The 18,993-nt window shown below is 45.2% G+C and overlaps 1 protein-coding gene across 4 annotated transcripts in view; it reads left to right on the forward strand.

Moving 5' to 3' along the window:
• Nucleotides 1-10,855: 10,855 nt before the first annotated feature.
• The window catches only part of HOMER1 (homer scaffold protein 1), a 123,429-nt gene continuing 115,291 nt past the window's right edge, over nt 10,856-18,993 (forward strand). Inside the window, exon 1 of one of the 4 annotated variants that reach the window (XM_051643629.1) lies at nt 10,856-10,967. In XM_051643629.1, coding sequence (XP_051499589.1) covers nt 10,963-10,967 — 5 coding nt within the window. In that variant the 5' untranslated portion in view covers nt 10,856-10,962. The remainder of the gene's footprint in view (nt 10,968-18,993) is intronic. The other 3 variants (XM_051643630.1, XM_051643631.1, XM_051643628.1) reach the window with 3 other exon arrangements.

Below are 18,993 nucleotides of genomic sequence, written 5' to 3' on the forward strand. Positions count from 1 at the left end.
GGTGGAGTCTACTTATCTGAAGATGCTCAAAACCCACCTGGATGAAGTCTTCTGTAGTGTGCTCTAGGGGACCCTGCTTTAGCAGGAGTGTTGGACTAGATGATCTCTAGAGCTGCCTTCCAACTCCAACGAATCTGTGATTCTCTTATCTAATTCTTAGACATAGGAAAACTATGCCAAACTATGCCAAAGAAATAAAATTTAAAACCAAGTATTTAGCATTAGGAAATGACAGGAATGAGGTTGCGTGTGTAATTTTAATTAAATTGCTTTGTGTGTATGCATTATGCTCAGTTAATATATTCTTCAGCCTGTTGAAACAGAAATCCTATATAGCTAGTATAGCTAGTATTCCCGAAGTCTTGAGTATCCCAGAAAGTTCCAGCTTCAAAGGCATTGCTCAGCTAGAATTACACACGTATTGCAGCAAGGAGGAGTTAGAGCCCTCAGAACAGAAGCTAAAAATCTATAAAATAATCCTGTAATTAATTTATCTTCCTTTTCCACTGAAAACCTACTTCTTTGGATCTTCCTTATAGCATTTATAGTGTAAACCTTTTGTTCTGGGCAGGTAGACCCTGAGTTTCCACAAGGAAATACCTACACTCCAAGTAATGAAATACATGAGGCTTCTTTCAGAGAGGTTTTCCTTCATTGCATATCGTCTTCAAAGCAGATACATGCTTTTCAATGAATTAGGTAGGATTTCTGTGCAAAATATATATATAGTCATGTAGTTAGTTTATCATAATGTATGTATACACAAAGAAGTGTGCAATCTTTGAGTGTCCTTACAAAAATCTGAACTATAAAAGATAAATCCCACCTGTGGCATCATATGATCCACCAGCAGCATGGAGTCATGCTGTCACTCAGCTATTCACACTAACTAGTACAATTTACAGTTTACCAATGTTACACAGTCAGCAGCAGATGGGGGTGAAATGCAGATGGAGCCTGCGGGTTCCCTTGATGTGTACTAGCAGCAGAGGAATGGCATGCTGGGTCCTTTACCTGCATGTGGAGGAATGTCTGCCTTGCTGAAGACATTACCCATCTATTTTCAGCTATGAGATTTGAACAGTTCTGTCCCCTCTATCACACCTTTCCTCTTTTGACTCCTCAGGTCTATTATGTTTTGACTTGCCAGTTCCAACTTCTAAACAATAGACTTCTCTATTCACTGCCTTACCAGTCTGAAGCATCCCTTCTACCCTCCAGCTTGGATTTTCCCCATCCTAGTTTTTAGTTCAATCAGTTTCCCTGCCTATTAAACTTTTTAAACCTTCTCTCACTGGATTTTAAGTTCTGGGTCTTCATCTGATCTCTGTTTCACTTTCAGATTCTATTTTTAGAATGTCTACAAAAACTTTTAAAAAGTAAGTAGGAAAAAACTGCTAAGGACGGAAGTTAATCATTCTAAGACAATCTCATATCCATTAGCGAATGAGTACTTCATGCACTACAAACTTTCAGATCCTGAGAGAAATATTAACCTATTATTTAAAAAATAGGAATGGATGCAGAAATCATGGGTGATGTTTGGAATTTGCTAGCTCTACTACAAATCAGCTTGGTATGATTTCGCAAGAACGATCACAAATAGAAATGCTGTATGATTGCTATGACTTACTGTAAATATAGACTATTGTCAATAATGTAAATATGACTGAAAAAACTTTTTACTCAGTATGTGGTTTCTCTGATGTGATTCACAGAGTGCACACTAGAAAAGAAGAGTCATTCTGTGCAAGTAGTGATGTCCTGTAACTAGAAGGATGAACTACGGATAAGGAGGGAGAAGTCCTTCTGAGATACAAGTGCCTCTCAACACTAAACCGACTACAGCCTACATTGTGTCCTCCTCTGCTAAGAGGAAAAGAAGGATAGTCGTAATAGGAGACTCCTTTCTGAAGGGAATGGAGGGTCTGATATTCAGATTGGACCAAACTCACAGGGAAGTCTGTTGTCTCCCAGGGGTTTGGGTAAGGTACATTACTGGCAAACTCCCTACTCTAGTGAGCCACTCACATTACTACCTGTTACTTGTTGTTCAAGCAGGCAATGATGAAATAACAAAGAGATGTCCGAGGGCAATTAAAAGAGATTTTAAGGTCTTGGGACATTTGATTGAAGGATGGGGAGCTCAGGTTGTGATCTCCTTGATCCAGATATTTGACATTATTGGCATCAGTGAAGCCTGACGGGATGAGTCCTGTGATTGGAATGCCCTGTTGGATGGCTACAGACTCTTCAGCAGAGACAGGCAGGGCAGAAGAGGTGGGGGAGTAGCTTGTATGTAATAGAAGGGCTGAAGTGTATGGCGCTCACACTTGGCAATGGCACAGTTGAGAGTCTTTGGGTAAGAATCAAGGGAAAAATAATTAATGTGGATGTCATTGTGGGAATATACTATAGACCTCGTGGCCAGGATGAGGACGCTGATGACCTATTCTTTGAGGAACTAAGGGACACTTCCAAGTCAACTGCCCTGGTCCTTATGGGGGACTTCAACTTTCCAGAAATCAACTGGGAGCGACTTACAGCTAGCATAACACAGGCCAGGAGATTTCTAAGCCACCTGCATGACAGCTTTATGGAATAGGTCATAAGGGAGCCAATTCACAAGAATGCCTTCCTTGATCTGCTGCTTATCAACAGAGAGGGTCTTGTGAGTGAAGTGGAGATTGGAGACCATCTTGGCCACAGTGACCACAAGGTTATTGAGTTCAAAATCTCCGTTGACAAGATGAAAACTGCCAGCAAACTTCAACACTGGACATGAGGAGAGCAGACTTCAGGCTGCTCAGGGAGCTTCTGAGTCAAGTCTCTTGGGAAAATATTTTAGCAGGTGCTGGCGTTCATGAGTGGTCACTCTTTAAACATCACTTCCTAAGGGCACAGAAGCAGGCAATCCTAAAATGTTGGAAGTAAGCAGAGGAGGCAGAACACTGGCTTGGCTGAACAGGAATCTACTGCAAAAGGCAAAAAAGGAAGGTGTATGTCCAGTGGAAGCTAGGTCAAGTGACATGGGAAGAACAGAGAGATGCTGCTAAACACTGTTGGGAGAAAATTTGAGTGGCCAAAGCTCAACTGGAACTGAAACTGGGCAGAACTCTGGGGCACAATAAAAAGAGTTTTTTTCAAATACATTAATGGCAAAAGGCCATGTATAGAAACAACATGGGTCTGTTACAGGATAAGGACGGTCACCTCACCAACAGGGATACAGACAAAGCAGAGGTATTTAATGCATTCTATGCCTCTGTCTTCAATACTGATGATGGACCAAGGAGGGCCCAATGGCCAGAATCGGAGGACCATGACTGCAACAAGGATCAACTCCTAGCTGACCCTGAATTTGTGCAGGATCTGCTGCTACAGTTAGATCCCTAGAAGTCCATGGAGCCTGATGGGATCCTCAGAGAGCTGACCAGTGTCATCACTAGGCTTCTTTTGATGATTTTTGGGAGATTCTGGGAATCTGGAGAGATCCCCGTTGGCTAATGTTGTTTCAGTATTTAAGAAGGGTAAGAAGGAAGACCCTGGAAACTACAGGCTGATCAATCTGACTTAATTGCCTGGTAAAATTACAGAAACGATTATTCTGGGAGGTATTGAAAAACTCCTGGAGGACAGTGCAGTCATTGGTTACAGCCAGCATGGCTTCATGAGGGGAAAGTCCTGCTTCTCAAACTCAATTTCCTTTCATGACAAGGTAACCCACCTAGCTGATCAAGGGAAGTCAGTGGATGTAATATTTCTGGACTTAAGGAAGGCTTTTGATAGTGTCTGTCACAGTATCCTCCTGGACAAAATGTCCACCATACAGCTGGACAAGGGTACCATACTGTGGGTGAGCAACTGGCTCACAGATTGAGCACAAAGACTGACAATGAATGGGGTAACATCAGACTGGTGACCAGTCACTAGTGGGGCTCCATCCTAGGCCCAGTCCTCTTCAACATCTTCATCAATGACTCAAAGGAATTCTAAGCAAGTTTGCTGGTGATGCAAAACTGGGAGGAGCTGTCGACTCCCTCGAGGGCAGGCAGGCCCTGCAGAGAGACCTCGACAGGTTAGAGAGATGGGCAGTCACCAACCGCATGAAGTTTGACAAGGGCGAGTGCTGGATTCAGCACCTGGGACAGGGCAACCCTGGTGGTCAGTACAGACCAGGGAGCGAGTGGCTGGAGAGCAACATGACCGAGAGGGACCTGGGGTTCCTGGCTGATGGCAAACTGAGTATGAGGGAGCAGTGTGCCCTGGCAGCCTGGAGGGCCAACCATGTCCTGGGGTGCATCAAGCAGCCAGTTGAGGGATGTGATTGTCCCACTCTACTCTGCACTGGTGCGGCCTCACCTGGAGAACTGTGTGCAGTTTTGGGCACCACAATATAAAGAGGCTATCTAGCTATTGGAGAGCCACGAGCATAGTGAAGGTTCTGGATGGGATGTCTTATGAGGAGCAGCTGAGGTAACTTGGATTATTCAGCTTGAAGAAGAGGAGGCTGAGGGGTGGCCTCATTGCACTCTATGGCTTCCTCATGAGGGGAAGAGATAGGGCAGGTACTGATCTCTTCCCTCCTGTGACCAATGGCAGCACCCAGGGAAATGTCAGGAAGCGGAATCAAGTGAGGTTTAGGATAGGTATCAGGAAAAGGTTTTTCACCCAGAGGGTGGTTGAGCACTGGAACAAGCTCCCTGGGGAAGTGGTCACAGCACCAAGCCTGCCTGAGTTCAAGAAGCATTTGGATGATGCTCTCAGGCACATGGTGTGATTCTTGGAGTGCTCTACACAGGGACAGGAGTTGGACTTGTGGGGAAAGATCCACGACAGGGCTCTACAATCCTGATGGATCCCTTCCAACTCAGCACATTCTATGATTCTATGTTTCTAAGTACTGTTTTGCCAAGAAAGGAATGCTGTTGGAGAAAGTTAGATCCACAGTGCCATTACTGCTACATTTCAAAACTTGTAAGTAAAAAATACACTAATTTTTTTTTCTCTTTTTTTTCTTTTTTTTTTTTTTCAGTAATTTCAGCACCTTCAGTTCAAACTGCAAAAATATCTGCAAGGATTTGGGGAAGTGATCTATCTAGATAAACTCGGGAATTAGACATAAATTATAGGCTGACATAATTAGTCCACTGGCATAAACTGTACTTTCTCTATGGTCAGAAAAAACACTGGATGAAATAACAGCCACTGGTAAACATGACTAAGAAATGAAAGCATTACTCAGGGCTCAGTATCTTTAAAAAAATTCTGTAGGGGTGTAGTGCCACAGAGCTGTGTAGGAGATGTGCAATCTATTTCTGGTGGTAAGACAAAGAAATGTTGGAAGCGAGCGCCGGAAAACTAGCATTCACTGGCAACAGGACAGAGTTAGAAATACTGGATCTTAAGGCATCTCAGGGAATTATGTCATACAGTTGCTTTCAAAAAACAAATACAGTCTTAGTTTGCGAGTACCACATTTATTTGAGTATAAGGCAACACTTAGGTTTCTTCATCTATCCCAAGAGAGTAAAATGAGGGAAAAATGGTGAATGCAAATCCCTCCAGAATCAGTCCAAGCCTCCTACACCTGACATGAAAGTGAAGATTTTTCTAGACTGCTGAAAATGCAGATATTAACCTTGGGCTCAGGAAAGAGGATGCCATTTACTCTGTTCCCCACTTTTCTGTTCTTCATGTATAAATTAAATACAGATCTTGCAAGGGAAGATGATGGAGAAATGATCCCACACACTGAAAGATGCATGTATGAGGGGAGGGAAATTTGTGATTAGACAGGAGAAAGGAGGGCAAGGAAAAGGCATAAGGGAGTAGGAGGAAAGAAGAGACACTAAATAGCAGCAATGATGAGAAGTGAGGGAAGTGTGAGGTGCTGTCTTCCTCATCTTCAAGAGAAATAAACATCCTTAGTTTCCTTAGGGATTTGGGAATTGACAGTCATCTGGTATTAAACCAAATGGCAGCTGATGTGGGAGACCAGCAGTAGAACCCCCACCCAAAACCCTGGAGGAACCAGGGTCTGCAGGCTAAAAGCTGCTAGAGGAAGAATGTCTCTATCCTTCCAGCTACCTTCACCTCCTCCCACATGGAGGCAGTGATGGCTGTCATCTATGAATACTTGTCATTTCTTTTGCACCAAGTCCTTATTTTGGAAGGCTGCTCTTAAAACTACCATCTCCTTGAAGATCAACAACCTTTGAAGTGCCAGGGAAAAAAAAAATCTTAGCAACTTTATACACATTTATTCTTTTGCCCTCTAATAGCTCTTTTTGCTTCCTTGTTTGTATTAACCTCACCTGAATTATTTGGACAGCATAATAGTATGTTGTACTGGATTTTAGTATGATAAACAAAACAAGCCAATCTTTATTTTTCTGCTCTCAAATAATGCCTCTGAGGTTCTGAAAGCACTTGTAGAGTTTCTCTCTAGTTTTGGTGCAGCTAGAATTCCTTTTTTACGAATGTGCTAACTGGAGCTGAACAAGGATTTATAGTTCAAACATTTTCAGTGCTGTACAATATGAAATGGGATTTCCCAGTCTCTTACAAGCACGTTTGTCTTTTCTGTTGGAATGGCAGCTCCTAATCAATGTGCGATCAACCGGTACAGATGTGCTTTTGCATCAAAAAAACAGAGGTACCATGGAAGGCTGGTCAAAACACAGACCATTGTGGTGCTTTTTGCTTTTTCAGGGCTTTGGCCAGGTCAGTGGCCATGTCAATACTCAGCAGGCTTGAGATTCAGACAGCACAGCCATCTGGTTGGTTTTTTTGTGTGTGTGGTTTTTGTTTGTTTGTTTGTTTTGTTTGTTTGTTTGTTTTTCCCCTTCTGCAGGTATCCCACACGGAAGTTCAACCCAAAACTCCTTTCAGAGATACTGATACTGCTGCCAAGTTTACAGGTGTTGCCCCTGTTGGTTGACCATTCAGGGCAAGGGTGTCAGACTAGGGGCTGGCTATGAACATAGGTGCCAGGAATACGCTACTTCAGAGCAGCAGACATCAGTCCTTCTGCTGCACCACCCTCTGCTTTGCCCTGCCTGAAGCCATCCATCTCTTGTTTGATTGTAATATTGCTTGGTGTCTCTGCCAGAGGAACAACCACTGACCTGTTGATAGTTTCCATCAGGCAGTGTGCTCCACAACTCAAGACTGCCTCCATCAGATTGCTCTAGACAAAGAATGTTCCACAAAGAATGTTCTAAAATAGCAGGGGAGAAAACGCCGAAACAACCAAGAGCTGAGCTTCTTGTCATCACTATTAAATTTCTCCATTTCATATTACTTTAATCTTCAAGGTGAGACAATTGTCTATTGTTTGTCCTGTTCATGTCTATGATTTAATCACCTAGCTTGCTTTCTTTGTATCTGCATGTACAGCTCAGCATTTGCTGACGGATGTCACCATGTTTTTGTATCATATATTAATTTGAGGAATGGCAAGATAGAGAACTGACTTTAGTAAGCTTGGCAAGCATAAACAAAGGCTTCTTCCAGAAGACAAATAATGTTAACTCAAGCAAACCAACCTGGAAATGGATCAAATTGTAAAAGGGAGTAATTGATAGAAAACTTAAGGCTTAGAGAAAGTTCAGACCTGGAGGAACAGTAACAATAAGTATGGAAGGGAAGGAATCGATTTTATGGAGCTTCTGTGTTTAACTGCCATAATCAACACTGTTGAAATGACAAATTAAGAGGAATTAAAGAAGAACCAGGAGATTTAGTTGGAGTGATGCTTTTTTTTTTTGTCCCTACAATAAAATATATAAGGCGTTTCAAAAGGCAGTAAAGACACTCTTGGTATCCCACACAGGTTTTCTCTGGAGATAACAGTGTTTCTTTGCCCCTGAATCTGTTTGCACCTCTCGAGTGAACATGCAATTCTTTTCCCCAGGGCTCAGTGTGTGTTTGGTTTCTTTTCTATTTTTTTTTTTTCTTTTATCTTCAGTCTCAGGAATTTCTGGTTTTGCACCCATGAGGTGGGAAAACATACCTCATGCAAGCCAAATATGTGAACAACTTGAAAAGCAGAGACAGATGGAGGCATCTCTGTGAAATCTAAACAAAACGCTTTGGACATAATGAAATACTAGAGCATTTGCATTAGTGCGTGAGCTTGAGCTGAAAGAACAAAAGTGATGCAACAGTTATTCATAGGTGGATTTAGAGCCTTAGGAAGGAACTGCTGTGGATCTTAGTCTCCACAACTGATAGTAGCCTGTGCATCTGATTCTATTTTTAGTGGAGAATACATATAGCTTCATATGTTTCAGAGTGTGAAAGCCAACCAAGAAATTACAATGGCAGTCCAGAAAAGTAATGCAGTCTCACCATAACTCGGCATGTTCTGAGCATTGCCCACAACAAACCTTAGACTCTTGCCACTCAACCTAAAAGTTTTGAGGCTCAGTGCCTTTACTTTGGGTTATGAGGTAGTGTGTAAGAAATAGAGAATTTGGATAAGTTTTCCCTTTATATTTAATTTGCCATCTTCACTCTTCCCATAGCTAATTACTTTTATAGGTCAAAATGTTAAAGCAAGTGTCTGTAAAACACGTGCATGTGTCAATTAAAATAACTTTTGAAAATGGCTGTCCATACTCTTGAGGGTATCATGTTGTTAGGTAAAGCCTTTCCCTGTCTCTCATTCCTCCCACTTCCTGGGATGCACTTGGTCCCAGGTAGTAGAGCTCTTCTGAGAAAACGAACAAGCTTTTGTTAAAGCTGTGAACATACCATTGGTGGCCTTACAGTGCCATAACATCCATTAGTAAAACTTGGGTCTTCTTCCATTTTTATGTGCGGGTTATCCTCTGGTATCTTTCTGCTATATCCCTCTTACACTCATTACAGCCTAATATACCTCTGGTGGCTACGACACAGCAGGAAAACACCAAGACAATATTGGAAGTGCTCCTAAAAGTAGCAAGGAGCTGGGATACATGTTCCATCTGGGGTGTGCCAGTGCCACTGGCATTGTCTAGGAGCTTGCTGAATGTAAGGTGAGGTAGGTGCCCCGCGAGGTACTGGGCGGTGCTGGAGCTTGGGGTACTGTTGAATTAGAAGCAGCAACAACAGTTTGTTTGCATGGTACCACTGGAGGAATAAGCCAAAAATAGTAGGATCTGGCAAGCTCACAGGGCTGGCTACTTCTTTTCAATACGACGAGCATGGACGTGCTGGGACCTGCATTTTTTGGGGCAAAATGTTAGAATGGCTGCCGTGTTATCTCCCCGTGCAGTCAGTAACGCCGCCGCGTTTGCAGCGCTGGCGCCGCAGGGAGGGGGGTGCAGGCATGCGTTCCGGGCCGGGGACCTTCGGAGCGAGGTGTCCTGCTGCTCCCACCCCCGGGGCGCAGGGCTGGAGCGCTGCCGCAGCCGCACGCCGGCCGAGCTCCGAGCCGCGGCAGAACACGCACCCGCCGGCCCTCCCGCCCGGGCACCGCAGCGGCGGGGCGGGCGCGGCGGCGGGGGGCGCGCGGCGTTGCCGTGGCGACGGCGCCGCAGGGGGAGGGGGCGGGAGGGGGCGGGGGGGGGCGGTCCGGGCGCCGCCAGCGCTCCGAGGGGGCGCACGGAGGCTGCCGCGCCGCGCCGGACCCGCGCACCCCCCGCTCTCCCCCCGCCGCCTTTCCCTATTATAGAAGCGCTTCCGGCGGCCTGGACCCCTCTGACATCATCCCCCGCACCCCGGTGTCGTCAGCGCCGGGAGCGGTGCGTGACATCAGTGCGTAGGGGAGCGCGGTGACGTCTGCTATTTAAAGCTCCCCGGGCAGAGGATGGAGGCAGAGCGAGCAGGTGCCGCCAGCCGGAGGGGGCTGGCAGCGTGTGCCGGAGTGCGCGGGGGGCTGTAGGGCAGGGCAGGGCGGCTAGGGTGGCCTCGGCTGGGCTGGGCTGGGCTGGGCTCGGCTCTTGCCTTCCTTTCCCTTCCCTTCCTCCGGGAGGAGCGGGACGGAGGTGCGGGCTGCGCTCGGCGGCTGCGCCTGCCCACCGCGAGGGGACGGGCGGGCGGTGGCGGAGGTGTGAGGGGGAGGCGGGGATGCGAGCGGGCAGAGGCAGCGGCTCAGGGGCGCCGGAGCAGCCGGGCACCGCCTGACGCGGCGCTCGCTCCCTCCCTCCGTCCCACCGGCGGGGCTGAGCCCGCCAGCCCGCCGCAGAGCAGCGCGGCCTCGGCGGCGGCAGCCACTCCCGCCGCCAGCTGGCAGTGACCGACCCGCCGCGCCCCAGCACCATGCCCGCCCGCTCGCCGCAGAAGAAGGCGTGACGGCGGGGAGCGAACGCCCGCCGCGGGAAGGAGGAGCGGCGCCCCGTATCTCCGCAGCCGCGGGCGGGCGGATCGGAGGAGCGCGGCGCCCCGGTGCCCGCCGCCAGCCGCCTCACGCCGGGAGCCCGATGCCAGCGCCGGTGCCGCGGTTCGCTCTGCCTCCTCGGGAAAATGCATCGGTGCCCGCCACGCTGCCGGCGGGGATGCTAGGGGAAGCGGCGGTGTGGAGCGCTGCGCGAACCGCTTGCCCCGTCCCGCTCCGCCTCTAAGGCGCACGGAGCCTTCGGTGGCGGCTCGCGTCCCGGCGAGAAGCGCCGCAGCCGTCGCCAGCCCCTCGCGGAGGAGGCGACTCGCCTGCCCGCCAGCCAGCAGAAGGGGAGCCGACTGCCCCCGGAGCCGCCGTCGCCGCCGCTCCCTCCCGGGGGCCGGAGCCGCTGCCTGCGGGCACCTGGCGCGGCCGGCGGCCATGGGAGCCCGGCCCGCGGGGGGCGCTCCCTAGGGCGCGGGCGGCCCCGCTCGGCCCGGCAGCTGCCAGCGGCGGCGCGGCCCCCCGGGCCTGCGCGGAGAGCCCAGCGCAGCGGCCCGCCGCCGCGGGGCTGCGGAGCTGCCGGCGCGGCCAGGAGCGCCCCGGGGACGCGGCCCGCACGGCACCGCCGGTGCCCGGCGCCGCCGGCCGCCATGGGGTAAGGATCTCGCGGGGGCTGGCGGCGGGGCGGGGGTGGGAGCGGCTGCCCGCCGCAGCCGCGGTGGTGCCCGCGGGCGCCTCTGGATACGCGCGGAGGCGAGCGGCGGTAGTGGCGGGGCGCAGGGGGAGCGGGGATCCTGCTGCCATCGGTGCTGTGCATCGGCCCGGTGAAGGGGGAGCGGCAGGCTCGGTGAGGGGCGCCCCGCGGGCTGCAGGGGTTTGTCTGCGCCGTAGCCACCTCGGGTCGCTGGGAAAGCCGCCTTGGCTTGCAGATCCCCGCCGTGAGGACCTTCCCTGGGTCGTCAAGGGATGGTCGGTCCTGAAAACGGCTGCTTTAAGCTCAGGGTTTACGTGCTGAAACTTCAGAGCAGTGAAGGCTCCTTTTTGCTCTTCTGGAGTCTTCAGAGGGTATAAAACAACGTCAGAATTTCCCAGCAGAGCGAAGGAGGCTCCGAAGAAATACACGTTACTGCAGATCCCCTGGTAAACTGGGATATCCATTTGAGGTTTTAAGTAAATGAGAAGTAATGTAATCTTTAAAATTAATCTGATCGCATCTAAGTAGATAGAACAGCGACATAAATACCTGTCAAAACTTCCTGCAGTTGTATTCTTAGTCATTCGTATAGTGAAATGAAAAAAATAAACGCTACTACTAGGCTTCTCTAGTAGCCTCTGAATGGGATAGAAGCTCATTCACGTTCAGAAGCAACAAAAATCTGTGATCTGGCTAACTGCGAGGTGGAGGCACTTTTAATGCATTAGCAAGATGCTGGTTTTCTAAGACTTCCTGAATAGTTCAGTGTATAGAAGTTACCAGTCATGGTATTTGTACTTTGGTCATTCAGGAGTTCAAATGTGAAACCGGTGTATTAATACGGAAGTTTACAGTGTCTTTTTGCTCAAGTTTTTAAGGACACTTTGAATTCTCCATTTTATTAACGTCCTAGCATGTGGGGTGATAACAGCAGCATCCTTGGCACTGTCCTAGTCACTGGGATTCACTGTACAAGATGTAGGAAGGAATGACTTCATAGGCTAACTTTTATTTTCCTGTTGACTTCAATTAAAAAAAAGAAAAAAAGGGAAAAAAAGGAAAAGAAAAAAAAAGGGGAAAAAAAAAAGAGAATAAAAAGATAAAATCCCAAACAGAATAAACGTGGGTGTGTAGCTATCTACATAATCGAGAAAGTGATAATGTGTTTGAAAAATCTGCCAAAATGCTAAATTATATTACAGTATTTTTGGGATATATTCTTAAAACTATCAAGCAGATGCAGAATTGTATATGCATCTAAATGCAGTTGCCAATGGATTTCAGAGTATTTCCTAGAACAAGGAGTATGGGAACACTTAACACTGCAATTGTAAACTAGTTTTCTGATATTCTGCTGAGTTCTTAAAATTGAATGCTCTGGAAGCAAGTTGCAAAATGGTTGATAATCCATATGTGTGGCCACATGAGAGTGTGTTACTATACTTAAATAGGTACTGCCATCCCGTGTAGGCTTATACAGTGAGTTTGTAGTACCAGACCATTCCAATGGTCAGAACAGAGAAAACTTGAGATGTGGGAGGGCGAAGGCTTTGCCAAACCAGCAGTGACTTTCTTAGTCTAATTTTTTGTAGCAAAGAATTCACTGTTCTGTCGGTGTAGTTCAACCTGCTCAGAGCATTGAATAGCATCAAGCAAGCTAGGTAATTATGCATTGTGTGTGTGGTGGATACCAAGTTGTGGGTGACTGGTCTCTGGACAAGTCCTGTTATTAAGTATTTGTTTTGGAACTAGAGTGCAGTAGTTCAGGAGTTTCTCTTCCTAGTGCTATATCCCATATGTTTGTGGGTGTCTCTGATTTCACAGTAGAAAGTAAATAAATCAAGCTCTGGAGGTTGTATAGGCCGAGCACGTAGGATGTCGACTTTTGCTTCTCTCTCCTAGTTTCTCATCCCTGTTGCATAAAGACAAGTTCTTATCAATAGTCACTGTTGAATGATAGAACCATTTATTTGTGCATGCCCTTCTGTTGGGTTGACCACACAGAATATAGTGTTCTTTAGTAGGAAAGCATATTTGTTGGGGTTTTTTTTGCGTAAATAAGATGACCTCAGTATGTCCTAGCTCATAACATGTATCTCTCTTGTGTTCCCAGTATTGAGTATTGAGTGTGTCAGTATGTAACAATCAGTTTTCTTTGAGCAGAGATTTTATTACATTTAAAATCCTCAATAAATAGTTCTTAAATAAATACACTCAGTATGTATATTTGTAGTCTAGATTATTGTGTATATTGACCAGGTAAATACTGTGTTAAAGCTACAAGCCATCACTGTATTCTACTGTCATTGGTACTGCTTTTACTTTTAGCTGGAGGCTGGGGAGTTAGAGGATTGTGTTTATGAACTGTAATGCAGTCATTGCTTAGATTGAACTGAATACACTTCATGCAAGGCACTGCACAGAGCTGTGCAGCCATGAATTCTGGTAGGGGTGTGAAGTTGCTGCCCTATTCAGCTTAATCTCTTGGATTAATTCCTCGTTTATTCATGAGTAGTCTCTCCCTAACTACTGCCCTTTGTGGCCTTCTGTGCTGTGGACAAGTGCTAGTTTTTCCCTTCATTCTTCCTGAATGATAAAGAATTACAAGGTAAAAGCTGCTGTAATCAGAACCTGGGGGTTCTGATTGATAGGCGGCTGAATGTGAGCCAGCAGTGTGCCCAGGTGGCCAAGAAGGCCAATGGCATCCTGGCCTGTATTAGGAATAGTGTGGCCAGCAGTGAGGTTATCGTCCATCTGTGCTTGGCACTTGGCACACCTTGAATACTGTGTCCAGTTTTGGGCACCTCAGTGGATGAAAGATGTTGAGGTGTTGGAGAGTGTCCAGAGAAGGGCAGCGAGGGTGGTAAAGGGCCTCGAGAACAAGTCTTACAAGGAGCTGCTGAGGGAATTTGGGCTATTTAGTCTGAAAAAAGGAGGCTGAGGGGAGACCTCATTGCCCTCTACAACTACCTGAAAGGATGTTGTAAAGGGGTAGGTGCGTGTATCTTCTGGTGATAGAGCAAGACAAAATGGCCTCAAGCTGTGCCAGGGGAGGTTTAGAGTAGACATGAGGAAGAACTTTTTCACTGAAAGGGTTGTCAGACATTGGAACATGCTGCCTAGGGAGGTGGCTGAGTCACCTTTCCTGGATGTGTTTAAAAGTCATCTAGATGTGGTGCTGGGGGAGATGGCTTAATGCTAGATTGGTAGAGTAGGGTTAATGGTTGGACTCGATGATCTTGAAGGTCTTTTCCAACCTGAGTGATTCTGTAAGACATGCTTGTCTCTGCCATATGCCATTAATCAAGGTATCTTTATAAAGACTTCAGGTTCTCTTTTGTTGGACTATACTTAATATGTTATGTTCAATAGGTGATTATGGTATGTGGCAGTTTGAGATGGCAGAATTAGAATACTGGTGTCATTAAGTTGGCTGGAGAGTATTGTGGAAGATTAGTTTTCTAGAATGTACTTTTTAGTGTTGTGGTTGCCTAGAAGTATTTTGTTTTGATTTTTTGGCATTTGGGAAAATGTCAGTTGTTAGTTGATCCACTCCTAGATCGTAGGCTTTCTTGAAGAATGGGCGGTTAGTGAAATGCATTTCTTTTAAAGTGCTCTGGTTACAGGGTCCCATTTTGAAGAGAGGATACTGTAATTGTAGGGGAATAGACGCATCTGCTAATTTTAAACTGGAGGATGTAATCATTTTCACAAAGCCTGTTTGAACCTCTAAAATCTTAAAATATGTGAAATTCTGTACTGTTTGAACACATGGGATAGACGTGTGGGAATTGCAGTTCCATTGCTGTGGAAATTGGTTTTGGTTGTTGGCTGCTTGTTGACTTGCTTTTTTTTCCAAAGCCACAGTCTTGTCCTTAAACTTTTCAGTTTCCCTTCTCTAGCTGTGTAACAAGACATGAACACTATAAGGCTATTAGGAGCCAGAAGCATTGTTGATGGTTGAATCTGACCTGCCTTGGGTTCTTTAACCTGTCTTTTTCCATCCCACAAAGCTTAATGATAGCTCTCCCAAATCTTTGTCTTAGCAACAGTTTCATCAAATGTGCTCGTCTGACACAGAAATATTGCAGAAAATAGAGCAGAAGGCACAGCTTCTTGGCAGTAGGTCAGTGTTACTGCAATTCCTGGCCATCTTTTATCTCAGGGGTAAAATGAGTTGCTTATTGTGTGAAAGCAGTGGCAGTAAAGCAGTTTATGCTGTCTTTTGCAGTAGTGTGGAGAGTGTAACAAAAACAGATCAACATCACTTACTATAGCTAACACCCACAAAACTTGATTATCTGAAAAAAATCAGTAAGGTATAAATACTTAGACAGATGGACTGTATGCAAATCAGCTTGAAATGGTTAATAAACTGCTTTGTTAGGCAGCAAGGTGTGGAGACCTCTACTATGCTTAAATTATCTTCTGTCACTGTAGTTTTATGACCATGAAATAAGCATGAGAAATCTAAGCTAGCTCTTCTGGCCTGGCAATACATACATGAGTGTCATAACAGCCATGAGGGATGATTTCCATGCTGATCTAGTGAAGGTATTTGTAATGCCCTCAGGTTGCAATTGATCTATTTCAATATATCCATCCATTATAAAGATTGTGTAGGCCAGCTCTTTGGGTGGAAAACTAGTTCTGCTGAAAACAAACATTTTGGTCCTTCACATTCATCAAGTTGAAATTATTTTTATTCTCAGTGTCTCAAGGCAAGCATCAGATTAATGCTTTGTGTGTTTGTTACTGTGGTTTCTCTCTCCCAAACAGTGCTTGCCCCACCAGAATTCCTGTTATCTTTGCAGGACTCTTAACCAGATGTCAAGCCAATACTTGATGAAATACGCAGTCTTTAAGCCATAGAGATTGCAATAGCTTGAAACACTGTGACAGGCCAGCAGTTCTAATTGGGTGAGGCAATAACACCTAACAGGCATTAGAGTGTTTCTGCCTGCTAGTTAGTAAGAGTACTAAGTAGAATTGATGTAGCTTTTATGGGAATTGTGTTGCAAAACATTTATTCTTGATGCTTGTCTCTTAAGACTGTACTTTGATTTAAAGCTGAACACTCCTTAAATCACAGGTTTGGAAACCTATGGTCTACATGTTAGCGTACTACAAAGAGAGAGCATTTTCTTGTGATGTAGCACTACCTCCTAAAGGAGTAGTTTCTCATTAGTAGAGGTGCCTGGGACATCATCTTAGCTGAGCCTGTGCTTTTCCAGTGACCAGATCAGTGACCATCTAAACAATGCAAACACTTCATACAGATTAGAAACTCAGTTCTTCTACTCTTTTAGATATCTTTAATTTTGAAACTGCTGAAGCTTAAAGTAATTACCAACAGCTAATGTTTCTTCTAGCCCAGAAGCTGTACTTTAAGAAGCACTTAGCAAGGGAGTGTGTGATGTAGAGATACACAATGAAGCTGAGAGCAGATCTGGAATGGAACTCACATGAGTATATGTGTATATATACACACAGAAATTAAGTGTGCATGTGTTTTAACGATGTACCCTTAGTATCTGAGACTTCCCAATGCCTGTGGTTATAGTCTTAGTAACAAGAAACTGTAGCAATGAAAAAAGGGACAAAGTATTCTGTATTGTTTAAAGTAAATAAATAAATTGGAGTACTCAGTCTATCCTTTTTTTAGTCTTTTTAAAGATTCCATTTTAGGTAGAAATGTGTATATAAAAGCTCAACTTAGATGAAAACCTTCTGTAAAAATAAATTGCAGGAGTATGCTTTCAATTTCAGGGTTTTGTGCCTCCAAAGCTTTTTCAGGTGTATTCAGTCTTACAGGTAAGGTGCGATGGTTGTGGAAGCGTTGCACTGTGAAAAATCTACTTTTACATCTACTTTTGCTTGTAAATTTCTTTTCCCCATTCATTTATGAGTATTTTAGTGGTCTTTTTCTTCCAAGGGTGGGTTGTGTGAGATCTACCAAAATTAGTATTGTGTTCAGGACAGGGAGGTTAGAGGGATCTGTGTTTTGATTCCAACTTGGCTTTGCACCATGCAGTGCTGGACTCTGTTGTATCTACACAGAGATTGGGTAATGGTATTAATATAATCTTCTCCATCCTGAAAAGTAATGGGACTGTGTTTGTATATTCAGTTTCTGGAACTGCATCACAAGTGTGCTTCTGGCAACACACTGTAGTCTGACATGGTTCTTTGGTGGCAAGTAGTGGTGAATGCCAGTCATCACTAAAAAAATTAGTCTAGGGAGGCATGGTTTAAACATGCAATAGATGATTCTGGATCACCAGAAACAAGCATATATTGACATTTCCAGTATCTAGTAATGCTGTGGGTTTTTAGCACCAGATAACACATGAGCTAACTAAGCAATTCCCATCACTTGTTTTGACTGAGGGCTTCTACCTGAATAAAGAGGGAAGAACTTGAAATACACAGTTCTTCTCAGGTTTTTCTTCTTCCATTTGATCCATAGGCACTGTTTTGTTCATCTGTGTGGCTGTATTCTTTGTCAACCATTTGTATTCTTTGTCTTGACCATTAAGTTTTCACTGAACTAGCTCCCAAAAAGTGAGAACATCATGAGATGGAGGCTGCCTTTTCCTGTTGTCTGCTGCAGCATGGACATTTGCACAGTGAGCCACATCAGTCCTGTAGCTTAGCTGACTGACTTAGCTCTACAAATACAGGGATTGGCACGAGGGAAGTGTCATTACAGGTGGGATAGCCCTACCTTTGGCTACAGCAGTGTCTCTTTATTCTGTCAGGAAGTGTTAAAAAGATCTAGACTTGACTGTCCCAGTCTGAATTTGCTCCTCAGTTCTGAAGCTAAAGTCTGGAAAAGTTTTTTTGAGACTGTCCACTAAGTGGAGTCTCAGCTTGTTGAGAAATGCTTTTTTTCCCCCTTTTGATAGTGTCTTAATAAAAAAATATAATAGGTAATATTTCCAGGATTTAGAATGTGGGTTTTAAAATACTTTTAATACTTTTAAATACTTTTAAATGAGGAAAATGGTCAACACTTTACAGTGAAGTGTTGGTGAAACAAATAATCTTTAACATAGATTCTCACAATTCCTACTTCTTGTGCCGGTTCGTTTTCAACAGGCTGCTAGCTCTGGCTTGTCTGTGCAAAAATTGAAAAGAATGTACTGCTTGATACTGGAGAAACCAGTGTTTTCTCTGACACACGACCTACTGTGGAGTGTGCAGCCATGTCATGACTTCTTAAGGTATAAAGTGTTTTCAATGCCAACAAATACATGCATATGGAATAATATATGCTGTGTAGCCGTGTTGTGAAATCATTGCATGCACTAACTGAGGATCTAAGCAGCTGTTTGGCCAGCTGACTTTGAAACTGGAACACCTTTGCCTTTGCACTAGCTGCATTTTTCGGTGACTTGTGTGTGTCTAACGGAGTTGACCTGCAATTAAGCAGGAACAATTTCTTTTGGATTAACTCACTTTAAGCTTCTGGATACTGATTTCCAAGTGCTTTTTCAATATCTGAGTAAATGTCCCTCCCATGTCAATATTCTTACTCTTTTTTGAAACACATAGGGATTTATTGTGTTTGCTTTAGCAAGCATACTGCCCAGGCATCCAGAGCTCTAGATATAAATGGGAACTGAGTTCAGACCAGGAAATGATGAATGGTGTCCTGGTATCCTACTGTTTGAGTCCTAGGTAAGCTTGGCTCTTCAGAAGCAGTGCACAGCTTAGATGGCAGCATGTCTGGCTAGGCGCAGTAGTAAAACTCGCAGGATTTTTGGGAAGTTTTCTGGAAAAAGACACAGGCACTGGTGGACGTAGTAATCCATTTTGATGTGATTTCTGTGAAATATGAGCACTAAACTCTGGATTCCCTAACCTGCCTCACATCTGAATGCAAGTGCTGCTTGTGTTTCTTTCAACAGAATAATAGGTCATCCAAGATCTGAGATGATCTGTACTGATAGTTACATATTTGGTGACCTTAAATGTGAGATAC

Source organism: Apus apus, chromosome Z (genome assembly GCF_020740795.1).
Source record: "Apus apus isolate bApuApu2 chromosome Z, bApuApu2.pri.cur, whole genome shotgun sequence".
Lineage (NCBI taxonomy): Eukaryota > Metazoa > Chordata > Aves > Apodiformes > Apodidae > Apus > Apus apus.